The sequence below is a fragment of the Microtus pennsylvanicus genome, chromosome 18 (assembly GCF_037038515.1).
Source record: "Microtus pennsylvanicus isolate mMicPen1 chromosome 18, mMicPen1.hap1, whole genome shotgun sequence".
Lineage (NCBI taxonomy): Eukaryota > Metazoa > Chordata > Mammalia > Rodentia > Cricetidae > Microtus > Microtus pennsylvanicus.
The window spans coordinates 12,123,719-12,148,223 of NC_134596.1; the positions used below are offsets into that span (position 1 = coordinate 12,123,719).

The 24,505-nt window shown below is 44.6% G+C and overlaps 1 protein-coding gene across 2 annotated transcripts in view; it reads right to left on the reverse strand.

Annotated features, from left to right (window-relative positions):
* The window catches only part of Gabrb3 (gamma-aminobutyric acid type A receptor subunit beta3), a 233,840-nt gene that overhangs the window by 20,085 nt on the left and 189,250 nt on the right, over nt 1-24,505 (reverse strand). For both annotated transcript variants that reach the window (XR_012908342.1, XM_075953121.1), the window contains exons 5-6: nt 18,494-18,576; nt 15,634-15,771 (exon numbers count right to left, since the gene is read on the reverse strand). Coding sequence is in view for 1 of the 2 variants with exons in the window: in XM_075953121.1 (XP_075809236.1) it covers nt 15,634-15,771; nt 18,494-18,576 (221 nt within the window). In the remaining variant the exon portion in view is untranslated. The remainder of the gene's footprint in view (nt 1-15,633; nt 15,772-18,493; nt 18,577-24,505) is intronic.

The window sequence follows — 24,505 nt, forward strand, 5'->3', positions numbered from 1 at the left end:
CTTGCTTGAGTCTTAGTTCATAACATAGTCACCGACTAACCTATTGGGAGAGGGTTGGCAATTATTTCAGAGGTTGACACAAGATGAAGTTCTACCCTGAATTTTGTTGCATTTTTCAAATGCCATCAGGGGACTGAAACTCGTACAAAAGAAGTCGGTATAGACGTACAGTCCGCGCCATGTAACTGGGGAGTGTTTCCACGCCGTGCCATTGAGGATTCCCATGAAGGCCAGACCCTCGGTCCCATCCCCATATTTCAGAAGCATAATCCTATACTCAAAATTCTCTTCTGTTACCAAATGGATTAAAATACATGGGAATGAAGGTTTCTTCACGTTTCCACAACTAACCTGCTTCAACTTCTACCATGCCTCTGCATAAGCATGCTAGTGTCCAGTCAAGGATATTTCATCGCCTAAATATTTCCCCATTACTTCCTGACTGTAGATTCAAATCCACTGCCTTTAGAAAATGCCTTTCTCTAGTCATATTGGAAGGTCTTGACCCACTCCATTTGCTTGAATCCTTACTGTGTGCACTCTACAAAGGTCAGTGGTCACCTTCTGACTTCTTGTCCTTCCTGTTAAAATCTAATGACTGATATTCACTGAAGCTAGATCTGTGTTGGCAGCTGTACGTTCCTCAAGATGCCTGTGAAGAACACTGAATAAAAGCCTGCTTCCCACACCACAGTCGGATGCATCCACACACCAATGTGTGAAGAGCAACATTTCGCGCATCCTCCAGACTCTGCATTGGAGTTGAATATGCAAAGTGTTCAACTGTCTCGGTGCATCTTATTTTGAGATCACATGGCAGCTTCAAGATCTTAGGGAAGCAATTTCCACACTGACTCTTGGTTTGTGATTAGACCTTGCTAGTTATAGTTTGGTTTTCTTGTTTCTTCACTGTGGGTGGAATAATCTTCCTGTCAGTCACTATAGGTTATGTTACGCCACAGGAACGAGCACTCCTAAGTCCCAGCGGGTAACAACAATGAATTGTCCCCTAGCTACACAGTCGCTCTGTTCTTTCTATCCAACAACTGTAGGATGTTGTGACTGAGGTGCCAGATATACCGACCACCCGTTTCACTGGACATACCTCATTGCCAGCCTTTATGTCACCAGAGTGAGAATGTTCAATTTAAATTTAAAATGCAATTAAATTTACCATACTTTTCAAACTTCCATTTCCCAAGTAAAATTTCTTAGTATTTTCTAGAGGCTAACTTTAGAAAAACTCATTCCAATACAGTCTAAGACCAATACATAGGAAGTGAAGAACCACCAAAATTGTGTGGGAAATTTGTCCTCGGGCAGTGCTGGAGATATAGAGAGAATGACAAAAGCAAATTCTACAAGATCATCGGAAACGCCTGTGAAGACATCAATCCAGTTTCAGAAATACATGGATCTCTGTAAACTTGCCAAGACAAAGAGTTTAAAATTAAGAAAATATACAATTTTTCTAATATATCTGTTTAGTATGTACATTCTGTTTTGAAAAAGTGAAACACTATGTGAGTATTTATCACCTGCTCTAGACCCTACCCTGAGGTGTAAGAAATGAGCACAGCACAAGCCGGAAGAGAGAGCAATCTCCAAGAACCCCTGACCCATACCAGAGGATGCCCACAGAGGCAGCCTGGGCTAGTCCAAAGCACCTGGAGCAACACAGAGGAACATGTTATACCAGGCACACACATACATAGGATTTAGTGATTTTTGGGTTTCCCACACAATGACATCAAATACTCATAGATGAGTAAATTTATTTGGATGAAACGTTTATAAGATAAAGAGTACTCAAGAAGCCAGAGAGGCCAGGAATAAGTTTCTTGAATGCCAGTAAACTTAAAAAAAAAGTCAGAGACAAGAGCTATTTTCCTAAGTAGGCTTTCTGTCAATCCACATGCATGTTACAGAGTGTGTAAGTCCCCATGTGACTCTGCCAGACCATGTCTGGATGTTGGCAACATTGAACGTCACAACACCTGCTATTGGAAATATATGGGAAATTTCCCCTGAAATCATAGCCAACGGCTAATAAAAGTGAAAAGATGTGAGTATCCTTCATGACGGCACTGGAAGTTCCAAAGCGACAATAGAAACGCAGAGCCGGGTTTGGTGCATTTGTGCCAATGCAGATAGAGACAAGTCCCCAGAAGATGCTGAGTCAACAGGCAGAGGTGCAGTCCCTGAACAGCTTACTGTTCCAAGCCAGGGCTTGCTTGGCAAAAGTATCCAGCAAAGATGCTGATCTCAACCCTTTCTCCCTAGATACGTTGAGCGCTGTGCCAACACCAGGCTCTGGACCTCCAGTCCTCCGAGGTTTACATCCCTCTCTAGGCATCAACAGTTTGGAAGATGTGCATACAGACTGTCAAGCTAGCTTTGTAGACTGATCACAGCCATTCCAATGTATCTGGGAAGTAACAAGGTGCTATTTCTGGAGCTGATGCGGAGTGGATCGACACATATGTGCCCTTTCCTTTTCCAGGCAGCATCCGAAGCGCTCTCCTCACTATCTTCCTGAAAAGGCACCAGTGTTACTCTTGGGTCCCTTATCACGCTGTCTTAGCCACTTCTAATTCACCGTTGACTTTGCAAGATAGACCCGTATTAAAAATAGTACACTTCGGGTACCATGCACATGTCTGCAATCCCAGCACCAAGCTGGAAGCTCAAGGCCAACCTCAGGCATACAGCAATGATGTAATAAAAGGGGGATTCTGTGATGATTGTGCTTCTCTCATGACTAGTCATTTCAATATATGCTGAAAAAAAGTCTAGAAAAGAGAGGAAAGGAAGCATGGAGTAAAAAAGAGAGAAAGGGAAAAGAGAATTCAAGCTGAAAAGACACCCCGGGTAGGCTGAGGGCCCTTGCAGTGGCCTTTGGTTCATGCAATGCTGCCCCAGAGAACAGTGCTCAGATGATGCAGCTTTGTAGTTGATCTAGATTGTTCCCATCTGTAAGGATTGCCCAATCTCACAGGTCCTCTATCTCCTACTGTATACAATCAGGACAATAATACAGCTAGCAAAAGAAGAAAATGTGATCCATTACCATCCATTGAAAGGAAAGACCGTTATGCTGAAAATGATTACACAGTCAAGAAACTTAAAAGATAAGCCAAAGGGTAGAAATAAATATTCCCAAGGCATATATCTGATTTAAAAAAAAAACAACCTTGTATCTAGAGCATATGAAGAATGCTTACTCCTCATCAAAAATATCCCAGAAAAATAACCAAACTAAGAGATAGGGGAAAGCTTAGAATAGATATTTCTCTAAAGAAAACAGACACATGGCCACCTGTTATGTGAAGAGATTCTTTGCTAGATTTCTCACTAGAAGAATGCAAGTCAAACACACAGTGAGACATCACCTCATTCCTACTAGGAAGATTCCAGTCAAAACAACAGAGTGGCCAGGGATGGTGTGAAATTAGACTCCATACGTTCTGCTGGTAGCCAAGTAAAATGGCTGCATCACTTTAGTGAGCACTCTGAACGCTCCTCCCAAGGTTAGAATGTCACACAAGCTAGCGATTCCCCTTCAAAATACACAGGTGCAGTCCCTGGGATAATAGAAAGAAAGCATGTCTATGCATTATTAAATTAAAATCACAGCAAGGTATGGGATATCCCTTTACAAGTTATTGGTCAGGGAGACCCAAGAGGTCTTCCAAACAACTCATTGCCCTTCGTTCCCCACCATAACTACATGGTGACTCCTATGACTGAGGGCAGGAAACACTGAGAAATCAATCTCAAGCCCATTGCACATCTTCCGGGATAGCTAGTGTTCATAGCGTCAGAGGGAGCTGGGTTGGCTGGAAAACACACGCTCATTGATCTCAGCCAGCACTGGACCCTGTGTGTTACAGTACTGGCCTGCCGGGAAAGGTCAACCCACTAGTGGAATAGCAGCACACTCAGAACTGGGTAAATCCTGCCTGCTCATTTTCTTAGGGTTGTACCCCTAGACTTGGCCTCTTCTCAACCGTGGTCAGAGAAACTTCTATTTAAAATGAGGAACAATCAACGCTGGTCTAAGTGTTGAAATAAGAGACTAAGGGTTCATCCCTAAATGAAACACCTGTATTAATCCTACCACCAACAGAGCTCAGGAGCTTCAAAGAAGAGGAGGGAGAGAAAACGTCAGAGCCGGAGGGTGGGAGGAGTGCTGGGAAGGGATGTGTTTTGGCATGATATGCACGGCTCTCATCTTAATCAACTCACAGACTGTGATCCTACAAAAGACCTATACAAGGCAATGGCGGTTGAAATGCCAGGAAAAGGGGGCGGGTCATCTCTGGGTCATAGTCTTTATTAAGGAGCTATTGACAGGTTATAGCAGTTGAATAGAATCATTCTTTCTTGAGGATGTGGCCATTGGTAAGTTTCCCATGCTCCAGTGGGTGGCTTCATGCCTGCGAACATACTGACAGCACTCATTGGACTTAGTAGGGGATGAAAAATAATAGAGACATTAAGTTGGGAAGGAGACATGTTAGAGAAAGCGTTAGGGGTACCACAGGGGGAAAAGGGGTCATGTTATCATATGCACATGAGCACACACACACACACACACACACACACCATACCATGAGTGAACCTTAAAAAACGTTAAACTACCACAATCAACAAAGGACTCTATTCACTCATAATCCATGGAATAGGCCCACACAGAGAAATGGGAAGTGGGCTAGTGACTGCTGTCTGGGCTTACAGAAGGAAGAAAATAAGTGGTAAGCGCTACATGGTTTCTTTTCAGGGGCCTTAAAAGTTTAAAGTTGGTTGTGCTTAAGGCTGCAGAGGCCTACCACTGCATAAAACATCACTATATTTTAGACTTTAAATGGGTGAATTATATAGTCCATGAATATCGCAATAGACCAATCAATAAGAAAGAGAACTCTGTGTTTACTCCTGGGAATTACATGGTTTAACTGATATCAAGTAACAGGTGTATTATATTGCCAATCAATACAGATTTTTCTTTCTTTCCCTTTCTTTGTCTTTTTTAAATTAAGTATTCTCAACATTAAGCATATTTAAACATGTTTGCTAGAGTCTTCAGAGTAACTCCCAAGGATTCAGACAGATAAATATTTTTCCAGGGACGTAAGGTAAAGAACTTTTGAAAGCCCCTGGCTTCTGTGGTGGGATGTAGGTCAGGAGCTCTAAAGGGGGAGCGTTTCCACATCAGCACACTCAAACTCAAGCTGTCCTTTGGCACAGGCTCTATGCATGCTCTGAGCTGGCTGTTTAGGACTCAGGAACCAGGTGGGTGTGAGGTCCAGCCTAGAAACGCAGGTGAAGGGTCTGCAAGGATTCCTAAAGAGAGAAAACAGCAAAGGGAGGGAGGAAGGGTGATTTCTTCTTGAGTTCAAGGTGAGATTAAGTCGTAAAGAAGACATGGATTGCAATCCCATCAGTACCGCTTTGCTTCTCTGCACCTACAATGTCTTTACAGATGAAGGACTAATGGCAACAGTTTGTCAATATGAATTAAGTAAAACCTAAAGGTTTGAGGTCCTTGAGCAGACTTGTAAAAGACGCTGAGGGGCATGTATTAACAGCGGGCACACCGTCTCTAAGGGAAGCTCAGTTGACTGTAATCTCTAGTCAAGAAACAAGACAGCATTTTTGAAAACTGTTGTTTAAGGAACTTCTCTTTCTCAGCTTAGCCATGGGCTATCCCAGTCTTTGTTCATATTTTAAAATCTTCTGAAATAAAGTCAGAATACCCTTATCCAACTGTGCCACCAGCAAAAAAAAAAAAAAAAAAAAAAAAAAAAAAAAAAAAAAACCAAGAGAAATCAGAACATCAAAAGCTAAAGAATCATTAAATAATCTACTCTCCATGGATCTTGTAAAAATTTTAACCTTTCAATGCAAATAACATTAAAAAATAAAAATGAAAACAAAACTCCCAATAAACAAACAACTACAACAAGAAAAAATGTAGGAATAAATTTCAGATTTGGCAAAAACTGGAAATTACAAATTTGGTCATCTATGGGACAGGCATCAGAACCAGTGTGAACATTCAGCCCTGATTTGGTGGTTTGATGATGTGTAAGCCTAGCATTCTGAGTAGGTGATCCTCTAACACGACCTCAGCACATTTGCTAAGATTTTCTTAACTCAGTACTTTCCCAATAGTGGTTCTGTAACGTGTCTGAAAAGGCACATTGTGCTGGCTGAAACTTCCTCTAACTGTTAGTAGAATGAAAAAAAAACCAAACAAACAAAAACAAAAGCAGATGCATCTGATCCATATTTTCTGCAATGTGAATATAATACATCCCTCCAATTTTCTATTCTCAGATTAAAAGTCCAAACAAAAAAAAGCAGAAATTGAAATTGTTCTAAAAATTGAAGGAAATGGGTATTTAAAGTACTCTTTTGGTGCTATAAACAGATAACTTGCAATAGTTTGCCTGGAAGGGATAGGTTTCTGAGTGTTAACAAAAACCAAAATCCAGTGTCTTCTGTATAGTGGAGCCATGTATTCATGGACCCTAAAAACACACTTTTGCACTCTTTAGTACTGATTCCAATAGCTAATACTATGTAAATCAGCTGACTAACTTTTTAAGGCAGGATCTTCATATATAGTCCAGACTGGCCTTAAACTTGTGATTCTCTTGTCTCTCTTCTCTCAAATGTGGGCATTGAAGCATCTGCTGCCATATCAACCAATTTTAATAAAAATATAATTATCTGATAGTGAGTTACAAATTATAAATAAATTAAAAGCTAGAATAACTAAGGCAAAGAGAAACAGTATATAAGAACCAAGAGTGGGAAGGATGTTAGTGATTTAGGGCAAAGAGTGCAGTGAGTTCTGGGACTTTCCAAAGAAGAATAAATAAGCATTTTCCAAAGAATAAATAAGCTAACATACATACTAGAAATCAGAGCAGACCCACACGCACATGCAATTTTTAAGCAGGGTGTTGGAATACATACAACCAATAACAAACAATGTCTGAAACTTATTTTTTAAAGATAGACAATTCAAGACAGCCTACAGAATGGGAAAAGATCTTCACCAACCCCACATCTGGCAAAGAGCTGATCTCCAAAATATATATAAAGAACTCAAGAAACTAGACATCAACAAACCACATAATCCAGTTTAGAAATAGGATACAGCTATAAACAGAGAATTCTCAACAGGAAGAATCTCAACTGGCTAAGAAACACAAAGAAATGCCCAACATCCTTAGCCATCAGAGAAATGTAAATCAAAACAACTCTGAGATTTCATCTTACAACTGTCAGAATGGCTACAATCAAAAACACTCATGACAGCTCATGCTGAAGAGGATGTGGAGTAAGGGGAACACTCCTCCATTGCTGGTGGGAGTGAAAACTTGTACAGTCACTTTTGAAGTCAGTATAATGTTTTCTCAGAAAATTGGGAATCACTCTACCTCAGGACCCAGCTAAGCCACTCACTCAGGCATGTACCTAAAAGATGCTTTATCCTGCCACAAAGACACTTGCTCAACTATTTTCATAGCAGCTTGATTTGTAATAGCCAGGACCTGGAAACAACCTTGATGTCTCTCAACTGAAGAATGAAAATGTGGTACATTTACACAATAGAGTACTACTCAGATGTAAAAAACAATGACATCAGGAAATTTGAAAGAAAATGGATGGAACTACAAAAAAAACATCCTGGTCTGCGAGATCCTTAGAACCTGGCAAGAAACCCTGCTCCTGTGCTGAGGGGACCTAAGAGAGGGCAGACCAAGAAAAACTCCCAAGTACACAGTCAGCCAGAGCAAAGATTAGACCAAGACACAAAGGAAGAGATGGGCAGGCGCCAATGCAAGAATTCCTCCAACATTCTGAAAAGCAACATGGTAACACAAGAATCCGGCTATGTACTGGCTTTGTGGGAGCCTAAGCTGTTTGGATGCTCACCTTACTAGACCTGGAAGGAGATGGAGGTCCTTGGACTTCCCACAGGGCAGGGAACCCTGACTGCTCTTCGGGCTGATGAGGGAGGGGAAGTTGATTGCGGGAGGGGGAGGGAAATGGGAGGCGGTGACGGGAAGGAGGCAGAAATCTTTAATAAATAAATAAATAAATAAATAAATAAATAAATAAATAAAAGAATCTGGCAAACATGCAACAGGAAGACTTGAACATCCTAACTCAGAAGAAGTAGAAGAAATCAACTTTAAATGTAACCTTATGAAAATGATGGAGACCATTAAGTAGGAAGTTAAAAACTCCCTTAAAGAAATGGGAGAGAAGACAAACAAAAAGTTAAAAGAAATTAATAAATCCTTCAAAGATACCCAAGAAAACCAATCGAACAGGTAAAATAAACAGTTCAAGACTTGAAGACCAAAATCCCAACAAAATCTTGAGATTATCTCCTTGGTGGACTGGGGGCTGGTGGAACTAGGAACTTCAGGGAACAAGTTGCGGGGTGGCCAGAGGGGGAGAAAGCTGACAGAAATGACTTTAGAGGGGGCTTTGCTGGGTCACAGCTGGGGTCAGGTAGAAGCCTGGTGCAAAGGAAACTCTCACGAGTCCACAAGGATGGCCCAGCTGAGACTCTCGACTGCAGTGGATTCATAGCCTGGACTGGTCATCCCCTGTGACCAGATTGTGACTACCCTGGATGTCTCCAGAGAGCCTTCTTCTAGTGACTGATGGAGGGAGATTCAGAAATACGACCAAACATTAAGCAGAACTTGGGGAGTCCTATTGAGGACAGGGAGGAGGGATTGTAGGAGCTGGGGGTTGGGGCTCAGGGGCACTGCAAGAAAACCCACAGAAACGGCTAGCTTGACTCATGGGAACTCAGAATCTGAACCAACAAGCAAGGAGCCTGCCTGGGACTGACGTGGGCCCTCTGCATATACAAGACAATTGTGTAGCTGAGCCTATATGTGGCACCCCTGGCAATGGGAGAATGCCTGTCCCTGGAGCTTTGGATGGCTCTTGGGAACCTTTTCCTCATGCTGGTTTGCCTTGTCTAGCCTGAATATGGGGGGAGGTACTTGGTTTTATGGTGGTTGATAAGCCAGATTTTGCTGATGCCCAGGGGTGGTTTATCCCTTTCTGAGCAAAGGGTGGGTTGAGGGGGGCAGGGAAAAAGTGGGAAGAGATAGTGGGAGAAGAGAAGTGAGAGGAGACTGTGGTCAGAATGTAAAATATATAAACAAATAAATAAAATTTTTAAAAAGACAATTCACACAAAATCTTGCACAGGCAGCTCATCAAAGACGCTTACCAAGTAGGTACCAGAGAATGCACTTAAACTAATTAGAAGCTACACAAATGGAAGACACAAGGCATAACTTACAACCAGTAGGTGATGCCTGTGTAAAGCAGGTATGTGTGTGTATGTATGTATGTATGTGTGCATACATGTGTGTATCTTGGTAGGATATCAATCAGGGAACTTCAGGCTGGCTGGTCTGTCCACGTGTGTGTGTGTACACCTTGGTAAGATATCAATCAGGGAATTTCAGGCTGCCTGGTTTGTCCGTGTGAGTGTGTGTGTGTATGTGCATATGTGCATGCGTGTGTGTGCGTGTATGTGTATGTGTGTGTGTACGTGTGTTTCATGCGTGCGTGTGTGTGTGTGTGTGTGTGTGTGTGTGTGTGTGCCTTGGAAGGCTATCAATTAGGCAACTTCAGGCTGCCTGGTCTGTCTGTGTGAGTGTGTGCATGTGTGTATGTGTGCATATTTGCATGTGTGTGTGTATGTGTTTGTGCATGTGTGCATATGTATGTGTGTATGCATTCGTGTATGTGTATGTGTACCTTGGTAGGATATCAATCAGGGAACTTCAGGCTGTCTGGTCTGTCTGTGTGATTGTGTATGTGCGTGTGTGAGTGTGTGTGTGTGTGTACCTTGGTAGGATATCAATCAGAGAACTTCAGGCCGGCTAGTGTTTTCTTTGATAGGCTATGACGCAAGGATCCTGAAGCTGACTAGTGTGTGAACCTTGGCATGGACATTTTGGAAAGCAGTTTGACCTTCCAAGTTAAGCTTGAATATTTCCAATTCTCCTTTCAGACATATTTACCGTTCATCTGCATGTATATTTATAGCTATTCAAGCCACGCAACTCCTACCTGTGCAGAAGAAGGGGAGGATTTCCATAGATTATGACTTATTTACAGACAGTATAGTAAGGAGAGTGAATGCTGGTGTGGAGATGCATCGAGACTCCAGTGTGAGGCTGAGGCAAACAGCTGCTCCGCAGTCCAGACTCTATGACTCCCTTAAGCAATGCTGCGAGCCAGGCAACAGCAGCTATGGTGTCATAGGACAGTGGCTGCCTTCAAGGATAGAGGATTCCTACCCACAAAAGGACGTGGGGGAGGTTACTTCAGCACTCACTTCATGCAGAGTCGTGGAGACTCACTCCTGCCTTCCTAACGTATTTCGATGCATGTGATCAAACAGAAACATTATGAATATTAAAGTTACAAGTATCTCTTTATGGAAATTTCTCGATCAAATCTTTCCTCGTCATGTTGTCTTAGCCTGGGGCCCATGGGGATATCTACCACCTAAGGTCGGACATCCCTCCACCCACCTTGTATTCTCTTTCCTTCTCTCTACCATCAGGAGTGGATTCTAGGGACCTTCTGCAATCAAACAACTTCTCTACCCCTGGACTGTACCATTGCTCCATTATTGCTACTTTTCTTTTTAACTTGAAATTTTAAAAAGTCAGTTATTCATTAAATATTTTTGGTACATCCAAAATATTTCAGTAACATTTAAACTTACTATATTTAACTAAACAGAAACTAGGTACAATAATGAATTTTTTTTATTGCTACTCCTGCAGAGATCAACGGTCTTATCTGAGTTTATCCAGCGGTTATAATATTTACCTTATAAAATACTTTTTTCCGAGGGACGTGACCAGATTCACTTGCTAAGTGAGAGGGTTCAAAAGTGAAGTTCAGGAGATGAAGAACTTACCACACTCCCGAGGTTTGTTTAGAGGCCCAGAACAGATCTTGATCGAAGGAGTCAAAAAACTCTAGACATGTTTGTTTTGTACCTGTTTCCTGGAACTTCATCAAAACGTTCACGAGTCTCACAGTGGTGGACAGAGGTCTGCTGGCCACACGGATGTGCTCACGTGGAGTAGCTGCTGGAGACAATCTGAAGCCTAGCCCAGGTACAGATGTGAGATAAGCCACTCCCGTCTCAGCTTGTCCTACACTGTTCTTATGGGTCTATCTCTCCTTCCCATGCTTTTGTGCTTTCTTAGAAAAAAAACACAAATTCAGATTTCCAGATCTGAGTTAACATTACTGCTTCTAAGCACAAAGAATCACCTGAATATGATCATAAGTGCATTCACCAGAATTAGAATTCAGAACAAGGAAGGAGCACAGCTAACAGGCTAGAATTTCCTCAAGAAACCAGTTCCTTAACCAAGTCCTTAATGCACAAATTCCCCTTCTCTTTTCTTATTCCTGGGAGGACCCATGCTGGGCGCTTGGTTAAATTGTTGAAATCCTGAGTACATGGTTAAGAGCAAACATGTTTACTCAGTAGACTTTTCTAGAGCATTGGACGGAGTGTGGGATTAACACTGGACAGATGACAAGAAATGATACCAGATGCGACTCAAAGGCTTCCAAAGAAAAAAGAAGGAAGAAACCGGAGGAGGCGCTCAAGGAAGAGGAGCAGCGGCATTGGCAGGAGAATCACTCCCTGTAGAGTTGGCATGGTTCAGGACAGAAAAGGAAACTATATCAAAGGGAGGCTAGAATCTGAGCAGAAGTTTGAAGGGCAGCAAAGAACGAATGGTAGGAGGCAAGAGGATTAAATTCAGTAAGAGAAAAGCTCCAAGTGCTAAGCTGAAGAGCTCACTGTGAGTCAGGGACTGAACGGGGAGGGGAGTTTCAGAGTTGGTCAACGGCTTAAGGGATATGGCGGCCACTGGCTAACACAGCAGCTGAGCAGAAGAGGGCTCAGTGGTAGGATGTCCACTTTTTTCTTGTCTTAGATGTCTTCTGAGTATTGGATTAAGACATTCCAGGTTCCCAGGTTAGGATGCAGGGACCTCCAACCCCAGGACCAGTTCCTAAAAGCCTGCCTAGTAGCCCAGCTCATCTAGAATGCATGGTCTTTGGTACAAGACAGGTGGCAAAGGACTCTGATAGGCAAGGTGCACAATGGTCCTATAGCTATCGGTTCTCTCAACTTCACACCCGGTACAGCACTTTTTGTAAAGCAAACTATCTGTTGGTGGAAGAACTCCACAACATAAAAATTTGGGAACTAACCAAGTAGAGAGTGTAGAAACACTGCTGATGGAAAAGTGCCCAAGGTACATCGTGATTGGCAAGTATGAAGAGTCTTGAGCATCACCATAGCTGTGCTTTGAGTATCCCTCTGTCCATTTGCCTATACCATCACCACATCAGCTCTCTAATGTATTTGCTTGTCTGCTTTGCAGTGCGAGGGATTGAACACGGACCCCATACCAATTTGCCCTGGGAAGCCTGAATCCCCTGTCTAAATGCCTTTCTAAACACCCTTCAGAACGCGGGGATCACGCGTGGAACTGAAGCCTGTTTGTTTGTTGTTTTGTCACTAATGAAACCAGTTCTTCCAGAACTCTCCAGCGACTCTAGAGCACAGCTCGCCTAAGAAGCAGTACAGTCCTCATGCCGTTCAGGCACAGCAAGGCTTTGTGTGGATGATACTTTCTTTGACGTGACATTTCAATCCTTGAGCATAGAATGTCTCTGAGTTTTGTGTTATCTCTTTAATGCAAACTATTTATTTAATTATCTCTTCTGCAGAAATGATTCGTGTTAACGTGTCCTGCCAACCAGTGTGTTCTCTCAGTTCAACAACTGTGCGTGACTGAAGCTGCTTCTCAAGTGGACAGAGACCTTGCCTTTTCCTAACCCTTGCTGATGTGAGAGGTCCTTCTGTCTGTGTGTTGCGTTTCTTGTTCAATGAATAAAGAAATTGCCTTGGCCTGTTGATAGGACAGAACTTAGGTAGGCGGCAAAGACAGAACTGAATGCTGGAAAAAGGAAGGCAGAGAGGGAGACACCATGGATCCACCACCAGAGATAGACATGCTGGAACTTTGCTGGTAGGCCATGACCTCGTGGTGATACACAGATTAATAGAAAAGGGCTAAATTAATATGTAAGTGTTAGCCAATAAGAAGTTAGAGCTAATGGGTCAAGCAGTGGTTTAATTAATATAATTTCTGTGTGATTATTTCGGTTCTGAGTGGCCAACAAACAAGCAGGCCCTCCTCCTACACCTTGTGAGACAGTTGTTTTTAGGTGATAAAGTCCTTTTGAACCAGATTACTGATTGGAATTGCATTAATTCATGACACCAGTGGACAGGGAAACATTGGGATCATATTTAGCTTTTAAAATATCTTTAAGACAATGAGGGTTATGCAATTTCTCCATGTATGGTTCAATCAGTATCATTCAAAAGTACAAGTTCTTTAGGAGAGGCTTTAGAGCTGATATCAAGCCCAATGTAGGACCGAATGGATGCAGAACTCAAGTCAGGCCGTAAGGAAGACAGCGCCACATTGTGATGTCCTCACTAGTCAATGCACAGCTTGAAGACTGTGACATGCATGCTTCCTTTTCTCAACAAATAAAAACACAGGTGATGGGGGAGAGTCTTCTGTTTTGTGTTGATTTCATTGGTTAAATAAGGAGACTGCCTTGGCCCTTTAATAGGACAGAAAATTAGGTAGGCAGAGTAGACAGACAGAATGCTGGGAGAAAGAAGCCGAGTCAGGCAGTTGCCATGATTCTTCTACCTGACACAGACGCAGGTTAAGATCTTCCTGGTAAGCCACACCTCATGGGGCTAGATTATTAGAAATGGGTTAAGAGGCTGAAACTAATGGGCCAAGCAGTTTTCCGTGTAATTATTTCGGGTAAAGCTAGCTGGGTGGCGGGACGCAGCCACGCCGCTCATCACTATACACAGGTGCTCAAAAGATCAGTGCCAGTCCAGAGCCAGGCTAAGGGCTGCTCAGTGCATACCTTTCCCTGGGCTTCTGAGAGAAAATTGCAAGAGGTTCTTATATAAGCATGGTCCAGTCACAAAGGGAACTTTGTAGACAAAGGCAGGCATGGGCAGGATCTCTTTGCTGTGGGAATACTATTGGCAAACCAGTGTACTTTGAGCAGACTTTTTGCACATACAGCTTGAAGCACAGGATAGGTAAGTTTCAATTTTATAATAACAAATTACCAACTTTCTTCAATGCATCATAGCAATTTTCTTGATTGTGCACTGCACACAATCCCTTAACGCTACCAGAGATCCTGATCTTGCTCACTCTCCACCCAAAGCGAGCACATAAGTGTGTCTTACACATCTGCCGGCTATGGATAAGCAACACCGTATGCAGGCGGACCTGATTTCTTAAGAATTCAAGCTTCTGTCTGCTAACACATTGACTCGTGGAAACCAGGCTGGAGAGAGAAGATACAGGTCAAAATGTTGAGCCATTGTACAGGTGCTCAATGACAAATGCTCCCGTCTCAGGCAGGGAGCAAGCCCAGGAGGGGAGGGCTGGGGATGCTGTGAGTAGAATTGGTCCCACTGGGGGCACACATTCTTGTCAAGGGAAGAATAAACCATGAGTAGGAATGGAAGGGAACATGGGAGTTGTGCAGCAATTACCTAACCCAGCCAGGGTAGCTGCGGCAGTAGAACGGGGCAGAGGGCATCCCAGAGAAAAGCAGCAGGAAGGTGAGATGAACCACACCCAGTTAGTTAGCGGAGGAGAAGCAGATGCCTGTGGTTCGGGAGCAATCACCCACGGGCACCAGGCAGACAGCAAGTGGCCCGCTTCTTTAAGGCCATCACACCCTGAGATGGATTCATAGCTGTTGATTTTTGTTCAAATAGGAGAACAGTTCTCTTTCTCTTGGCGTTTTCAACCTTGTTTGTGGACATGGCTATTCTTTATAGTTTACAAAATACCGCCATTTATCATCTCTATTGTGCAGAGCAAGCAACCAAGATGCAACGGAGATGCCACCAAAGCCATAAAACACAGGGGACAAAAACTTCATTAAACTTCAGCAAGCCAAGACAGAAGAAGAGAGAAGTCACCTTCTCTGGCTATGGATAGCTGGAGGAAAATGTCAGTGAATCATGTCAGGCCATAGTAAACTTAACCAACAGGCATTTGGAGAAGACCACATATAAAGGGTGGAGTTGGCAGCAGGGACCTCTGTTGTCCTGGATCACCAAAACTGAACTGCGCCCAGGATGAGGAGAAGGTGACAGGCTCCTGGGAGAACATCTCCTATCACCCCCGTTCTTTTCTCCGAGGACATCAACAGCTTCTTCTCTAACTTCCGACGTCACACAGGGACCAGGGCCTTACTCACCCACCGTCATATGTTCTGCGGCACACCCTGGGGAGCGCCCCGCTCTCGGGTGGTCCTTTCTTCTTTTCACACATACCAGTACTTTTTATATTCAAGCTAAAGGAGTTCGTCGGAGGGTTAATTCCTGACCATACACGCAAGCCAGCGAGCAGACCACATTGTCAGTGCAGCCAGCACCCTAAAGGGACCAAGAGGGGACACAGGAGTCACCTGTGGCGAAGACAACATTCCTGGAGACCAGACGGTGCTCCACGATAGAGAACTGGGGGAGCTCGATCCTTTCCACGCCGGTGACAGCCTTGTCCCCGCCGCGCCAATAAAACTCAATGTCATCCGTCGTGTATCCATCTACCAAAAGAGAGAAGCAGGGACACGGTGGATAGGAGACACTGTCACGTGACAGCAACGAATAGCCTAAGAAATTATCTCTGCTAAAAGGAAATAATGACTCTGTTAGATTTAAAAAATACTTAACGTGAACCTCCGTGAGAAACGTGAATAAATTAGCTTCAGGGTATTCGTGTGCTACCTCGGCAGCCTACTTTGTACCAGGATGGGTCCTAAAAGGCAGATAACTGGGGTTCTGGGAGATGAGAGCTTGGGACCAGAGTTCTGAGTGCAAAGCATGAAGTCATAGACACCCGGACAAAATCCAGTTGAGGATTTAAGCACATCTTTACAGTGAAGAACAAGATGGTGGGGGAAGGCAGGTACCAAGATTCAGGGGTGGTTACAGAGACTAAGGGCCCGCTCTCCCAATCATGGCCTGGTGACAAGAGCTCTCTCACGGTGCCTGCCCACTTCAGAAATTCGGTTTGCTGGGAGACTCCTGGTCGAGTTACGCTGGCACAGGTACCCTCGTGATGACAATGAGGACTGTATCTCTCACCCGACTCTGGGGACGCTGCTCACGTTCACGTGAAATGCAGGCGGCATTCCCCAAAATAAGCAAGTCAATGGGAAACAAAGCATAGTCTTAGCTAATCTCCCGGGAGTCTCCCAGGAGATCACAGCCAATTATGCATTTATTTATTTCCATCTCTCTCTGTGTATTCTTTATTTTTGTTGTTTCTTTTATTTTCCCCTCTCTTTCTTCATCTTGCTCCTCCCCACTCCTTCCCTTCTTATTCCCTCCATCCTCCCCTTTCTATGCTCTGTTACAGCTTTTCCCCCTTCCCTTATTTCCATCCTCCCTGTTTTCCCCTGGAGTCAGGTCTCATGACCCAGTGTTAGACTGTCCTATGCCATCCGCTTCGAGCTGGAATTACAGACCATCACATTCACTTCGGCTTTTCAATTAGACCAATAAAACACAGGTCTGACGGAAGATGTTGCAATGTAACAAAAGTGGGAATATGGAACATATATGTGAGTTCCTGGGGTCCTTGTGAGAAGTTTGGCTTCTTTTGCCCATTGCATAGAAAACAGCTGAGCGCTTTAGGGAGAGGAGTGGTGTAATCAGGTGTTTTATTAGCGAAGGGATTGTTAGGTCTTAAAGCCAGGAGGAAGGTACTTAGCAGTAGGTGTCACACTGTGGTCTACGCAGAGGGAAAACAGAGTGTTCTCTGTTGTGAGGACCACTGCAGGAGCTGTCAATGCTGAGGTACTAGACTATGAGAGCATCAGATAGATTAGTTTTATATATGTTCCTCCTGTGTTTCTTTTCTATCTCTGTTGCTCCAACCTAATTTTTAACCCTTCTGTCCCTACTCTGGAACGTATGAACCTGCTGCACCTAAGATGGCAGCAGAAGTCACTCCAAGAAGGTGGCTCCCGGCAGGAGCTAAAGCCGCTTCCTACATCCTACACAAAAGCTCACGGTCACTTTCTAAAATCCCCACCTTCTCAGCTGAGACTCTGGCCTCTCATGGCACAGAAGCTATCTGACTAGGATAATCCTAGGAGCTGTAGGGATTTACCATCTCTCCTCTGAGGCTCCTAAGCTCCATGGCCAATGTCCTTGGGGCTTCCACTCTGCATTACTGGATGTGATTTTATATTCCTAATCCTCAAATCCACAGCTGTCAGGAAGCATGGACCCTGGTGCCCTCTAGCAGTAAAGGGAACAAGATGGCCAACTTCAGCCTCCCACTGTGCACTCCCTCAACATGCTGAAGCATCACATACCCTCCCCCACCACAAATACTCTTCTATGACACCACCAGGGCAACTTCACTTAAGCAACCAAACCTCTGCAGAACACCTGTTGAGACTCCTAATAAACCAATCGGTGAAAGACTTCAACACAAACGCTTGTTGAGACTAGTAATAAGTTCGTGTGTGACAGGTCAGGATCCATAGGTGGTACCCTTCAGGTGGCATGAGGCACACCTCATTTGATGTCAGTAATCCAGCTTCCACTCGCCCATAGAGGCACACAGCACCGAATTATCAGTAAGGCATCCGCACATCCCTCAAATTGAAGAAAATTGCCAAGGTGCAGAAATGGCCAGCTTGTAAGACTGTGATTCTGGCGGGAAATGAGTTTCCCTCCGACTGCCCAGGGTCCCAGCAGCCCAGCCACTCAAGCGTGATGAAGCAGATTGTAGGAAAATTACATCTCGGTGTTTGCTCTCTTCCCGCTGAACGGATTGAGACGGGGAACATTTGTTTTCTCCCATTTCAGCACAGAAAACAGACTACTTAATCAGATTAGATTGAAGGACAATTTTATACTGAGTCTCTCTCTCTCTCTCTCTCTCTCTCTCTCTCTCTCTCTCTCTCTCTCTCTCACACACACACACACACACACACACACACACACACGTATGTGCACACCCCGTCTTTCAATTCTTCTGCTTGTCTCTTTCTCTCTTTGTGTTGACAATAAAATGGCAAGAGTTAATTCTCTAATACATTGTTTTTTTGTGTGTATGTGTTGGGAATGATACCCAGGGTCCTATGTGTGGTACGGAAGCATTCTACCATTGAGGTGCCCCCTCCCCAAGCCTAATCTTAAGACAGTGATGAGCTGAACACCGGGGATGCTTTAGCAGAGATGCTAACTTACAACAGCAAAAATGACCAAACGCAAAAGGCAAGAAAAAGGAAGGCATAGTCTGATACGCACAGCTTTCGATTTCCAGGGTGCAGTTCTGCTCATCCAGGGGGTATCTCCTGAGGTCCATCATGCATGCCGCTGTGGTGGTGATCCTGAAACACATAGTGAGGGCTGGAGTGAGAGGCTTGCTGAGGAACGGGAGGGAAACTGCTTCTAGACAGACACAGGTCACATCCGCAGAAGCCCCCCCTTCCAAGGTCCACTGGCCAAAGCCCCCCTCAAGGCACGCTGAGAATTCTGAATGAATAGGGAACTCACGGAGTACACTACATGAAGATGCTTTATCACCCTTAGCAAGCTTTATCAAGAAAGTGATGCTATGCTTAGCTTCACTTCCTTTAACTGGGTTAAATCGACAGATAAGATGTGTGCATATTAACGGTGTGGGGGACAATATTCAGAAACATGCATACATGACAGAATGAAAGTGAGAAGAACTACATCTTATTTTTTTTTTTGGTTTTTTTTTTTTTCGAGACAGGGTTTCTCTGTGGCTTTGGAGCCTGTCCTGGAACTAGCTCTGTAGACCAGGCTGGTCTCGAACTCACAGAGATCCGCCTGCCTCTGCCTCCCGAGTGCTGGGATTAAAGGCGTGCGCCACCACCGCCCGGCGAGAAGAACTACATCTATAATTCAAAACTAAGTACGTTTTTCTGAATCAGGTATTTATCGAGCCCACAGTTCCATCCCATTCCCTAAAACAGAGCCTATAATGAGAGGTTTACATTTTACTACATGCTCTCTTATTCATCTCCCACATACAACCTGAGGGCAATGCACATGCATGCACACACATGTACACATGCCTACAAGGCTGGGGGCATTGGGCATAGCAGCCTCCCACTCATGGAGACACCATGGAGAGTCCAAGTGACAATTATGGGAACTGGACGGTAGGCCCTTCTCTCCGACAGCCATCTCTGCCATCTAGGGTCTATTCAGACCTTCCCATTTGGGTGTAATAAGGATCCGTTTTATCTGTCCACTTGAGACATGATGTAAATAAGTGTTCACAGTTTTGCTTTCTTTGGAAGCAATACCGAGGAAGCCCCATGAACGCAGAGAATAAGACCCAAGAGCCTGCGTGCTGTAACAGGAAAGCCTCCAAGTGAGGGATCAGTGGAAGCACAGGCTGTGTTGAGCTGCAGGGGGAAGAAGAGTGGGAGCAAAGGACCGTGCCAGGGCAGGAAGAGAGGAGACGAGACTGTGCAGCATGCCAGAGCCTCTAGCTCAGCTCCCAGCCTCAGCAAGGAACCAGAGTGACCGAGGGAGACCGGCACCATTGATCCCTAGCCGAAGGGAGAAGTGCAGGGTGGCTCAGGCCACAGGGCTGAGAGCTTAAGCCTCTTGAATGGTGCTCGCCCAGTTTGACAAACCCTCGTGGTGCTATCAACCCCAGCCTTCCCACCCTGTTAGGTAGCTTCTGTCTTTCTTTTATTCTTTCCCTCTCTCCTTCCCTCTCTATTTCTTTTCTCTCCCCTCTTCTCTTTCTTTTCCTTGTCCTGAGAGGAGAATGACTAACTTTCAACTCCCCTTCCACAGTTGACCGCAGTCTGAGAACTACGCTTTTTTCCTGAGGAAGATATTTTAATTTAAATTTTAAGTTTATTTTTTTAATTGTTTCAGTAATTCAACCAACTGAAATTGAGTATCACTGGGTGAGCGTGAGGGTTGGTGTGAACTGTCAACTCTACCAAAGTTAGGATCAGCAGAGAGATGGGCCTCTGAACATGCCTGCCAGGGATGCTCTTACCTGGGTTGCTTGAGGTATGAAGCCCCACCCTGAAAGTGGGCTTAACTATTTCCTAGCTTGCACCTCGGATTGAACCAAATGTGTCTGTGTGTGTGTGTGTGTGTGTGTGTGAGAGAGAGAGAGAGAGAGAGAGAGAGAGAGAGAGAGAGAGAGAGAGAGAGAGAGAGAGAGAGAGAGAGAGAAGCCCTGGCATGCACATTCTTCAGACTGCAGATGCCATGAGACACTAGACACTGTGATGTCCCCTCCCTGCTGGAATGGCAACTGGAAATCTGAGCTAAGAGAAACCCCTCCCAGGAACCTGCTTTTCTTCCTGTGTTTGTCATGGCATCAGGAATACACCAAGACAGTGACGGTCTCTGCAGTTGATTTTTAAAAGGTTTTTCTTTTGCTTTTTGCCTGAGACACAGAACTGACTGGAATCTTCCTGACTTCTGGACGTCCTTCACCCACCGACAGAAAAGCAGGGGACCATGAACAAATAGTGATAAAGGTAATGGCTGGTGTCCTGGACAGACAGATACTAAACCCATCCCCATGCAGTTGGCAGTCTGCTGCTCCTGTTCTCTGTCTCTCTCTGTATAAATAATGATACATAATATTAAAGTAAACAGTACTTATAACCTATTTCTTCTTTTCTTCCCTTCGTTTCTCCCTTTCCTTCTTTCATTACCTTTATTTCCCCTTTCTTCCTTATCAGTGTTCTTTGGATTGTCTTCTTGCCCTAGAACATCAGTGTGCCCTAGCTGTGTTTAGGTCTGTGCCATATACTTCAACATTCACCGTTTCACCAGCTGCTTAGTTAAGTCTGTTATTATTCTTCTTTGTTATTATCATTCCCATTTGCAGATGCGCAAACAAGGGTTACAAAGAGCAAGTTGCTCAACATGTTCCTCGAAGGCAGAGCGATCTTGGATGCGGGCAGTCTGTTCTGCGCACCCTAGTGAATCTCTGATGCCTCTTTGCCTTGTATTAATTTCTCAGATTCCCCCCAAATACTGAAGAAGACAGATGTGAGCATTAATTGGGATGTTTCTGGCTGACTACTTTCTGATCTTGCCAACCTTCTCAAATACAACCAGAATTACAGAACTCTGGTCCCCTTGTGTCTCCTTACCTTGCCCTACATCAATGCAGTCATTGCATTAAGCTCCATTTGCACAAGGGCAGGTTTGACTACTGGCTGCCTGGCTCCTTGTCTACTTTGATTTGAGTCTATTAAGTCAGACCTTAGCCTGTACTGCCCACAGCTATCTTTTGGTATCAGAGCAGTACCTCCCACACCAAGCGACCCACAAAAACTCAGAGAACAAAAAAATAAATAAATAAAGATTAAGGATGGAATTGTTGGCAAAGAAAGACATCCTGGCTCTTCTTGGTGTCAAAGTGATGGATACAAGTCAGCCGGGGATGGGTACCCACCGTCAGGCACTCTCGGGAAGAGCCCTGCACCCTTTTAGTTGCCAGGAGCTCAGTTTTCAAGAGTGGTTCATTGTTGAAGAGTCTCATGTGAGGCCCTGCTTCCAAGACCAGGCAGCCACTGTGAATCTTGATGTCGCACAGCGAAACCGTGTGGAATCCAGTCTACTGCCAGCCATGAGCTGGACAGACTCCCCTCAACTAAAGACAACAGTGAAACACGCCTTTGGCTCGGAGTTGACTTTGTCACAGTGACAGAACAAGCCGTGAATCAGCACAAGAGGTCTAGAACTCTACTGAGTGTCTCTCTCTGTGGCAGAGGCGGCACCACTGGCTAGTTGTTGATCTTCAGGTAGCCACGGCTCCCAATCCCTTGAAGCTGCCTGCGTCATTGCTTACTCATCTGCAATCCAGACTGCCTGGAAGCCGAGTGCTTTGGCTAACGGAGTGAGTCGCCATTGTCTGTGGCCTAGGAGCTCAGGGGCTTAGACTGAGCACCTAGCCATTCTTCTTACATTCTTCTTGGAGAGGTCACAGGGCATAAGCCGGTGATTCCGTTAGGCAACCGTTTGTGGTGTTTTATGGAGTATCTAGGGAAATACATTTGCAGGAATGTCTACAGCTTCTTGCTATGGAGACTCCTTGAGGACATTGCTAGGAAAATCACCAAGGCAAACTGAATCTATTGCAGCCCCGGCCTCATCCCCTAGAAGAACCTCACTATGTAGGCTATTCTTTGTCTACCTCTCAACTATGGATCAACCCTGGAACTTGCTTTGTCTGGAGAGAAGTAGATGGAATAGCTTGGTAGTCACCAGAGGAACTGGTTTCTTTTCTATCTTCCTCTAACACAAAAGAGCTCTGACAGAGGAGTCTACTGGTCCAGGAGAATTGACAAGGGGGCAGGATTGAGGGGCACTGTCTTCTCAGAGACCACCTCAGCGGGGTAGCTGGTGAGCACCCACACCCAGACTGTGGAAGGGCCAGCCAGGCCAGCAGACATACCTGTTGATCCCCCAGAAAAATGAGCGTTGTACCCCTACCACCCGCATTCAGGTCTCCAGTTGCTTGTTATTCCTCAGTGATGCGGCAGATGGTAACTGAGCACTTCCCAAAGCAGAGGTGTCTGCGTCTGCACTGACTGAAGCGACAGAGGCAGCGCCTTTCGGCCCTGAGTCACTTCTGGAGCAGGGGCTATCTCAGCTTCTCTCCTATCCATTTGTAAACCCTCTGAGGGCAGAGCTACAGAAAGGATCAAAGCAGCATTGTGATGAAGATCAAAACGGAGAGCAGAGTGCCCGCAGTGCCCTGCCAGGAAAGTAGTTACCCAGAAATTCTTAAAGAAAATACCCCAAGACTCAGCTCTCTCGAGAAAGGGCAGAAGAGCTTCCGAGCATCTGAAATGCAGCTTGCATCCCCCTCCTACTACCTCGATCTGATGAGGATGCCTGGAGCTGAGTCGAAAGCACACTCCCTCCACTATGCTGCCCTGACTATGGTGCTCGGGGGACTGCTGGCTCGTGTCTCCTGGGTCCTTGGATGCTTAGAAGCTCCTTGACATTTCAGCTGTCCAGCTTCTCTGTTTCATTTTTCCCTCTTGTGCTCTTGGTGTCATAACCAAACTTCTGTGCCGTCTCCAATGTCACGCAGCCATTCCTCTCTCCTCCTAAGAGCTGTCTAATTTTAACTCTGAAGATTTGGGTCTATCAAGCTGGCTTCTGCGGTTCTAGAGTCCTTCGCTTCCTGAGTTCCAGGATTTCCCATCTTCATCTGTTGAGACTTCCCTCTATCCCGTGAAAATGTTGGGCTCCTCGTCAAAATTCATCTCACGGAGTTGGAGAAACGTCTTGGCACTCAAGGGCACTCACTGGTTCTTGCAGAGGACCAAGTGTCCAATCCCCAGCACCTACAGCGTGGCTCACAGCTGTCTGTAACTCCAATTCCAGAGCATCCAACATCCACCACGGCCCTCTGAAAACAGCGCGCACAAATGAGGAATAGAGAAACATGTAGGAAAAATGCCGCCTCGGATAACATAATAAAAAATAAATTTAAAATAGTTTCACATATGTCAAGATTTATTTCTGGGCTATCCATTCTATTTTACTGGACAGTGGGTCCACCCGTATGACAAGTGGTTTGTTTTGACTAACATAGATTTTTAGGAAATTCTAAAATTACAGATTGTGAGGCCTCCATCCATGTTCTTTTTAAAGGTCATTCAGACCTTTGCAATCACTTGAGATTCCGTAGGGAATTAGGAGCTTCCATTCCTATAAATCAGTTGTCCTCATCAACTTAGACCATGAAAGCCAACATGGACAAATTCAACAGATCCAACATATAAGGGCTGCTCGTGTATGCTTCAGCATTGCCAGGGCATAAATTAAAAAAAAAATAATGACATTCCTCTAAATATAATGCTATTGTATTTTGAAAGGACTTATGCTAAATGTAGAGGAGGCTGGGGCAGTATTATCATCTTAACAGTACACATTTCTATCCCAGGCACAACCTGTCCTTCTCAGTCACATCTTCTTTAAAATCTTTTAACAACATTTCATAGTGTTTAGTGTCTAAGTCTTTCTCTCTATGACTGAAATGTCGCTGTGTTGTGACAAGATGTCTATAACCCTGGCCATCAGGAACCTGAGGTAGGAAGACTGGAAGTTTGAGGTCATTCTGGGCCACCTAGAGCGAACACGCTCAGTCATGTGTGAAGGTTGTGGTAGATCACACCTGTAGGATATGAAGGGGAGGCAGAGGTAGAAGGATCAGGCAAGAGGTGAGAGCAGCTGGGACATAGCTTTGGCGTTGGAGAGATGGCTCACCAGCTAAGAAAGAGTGCA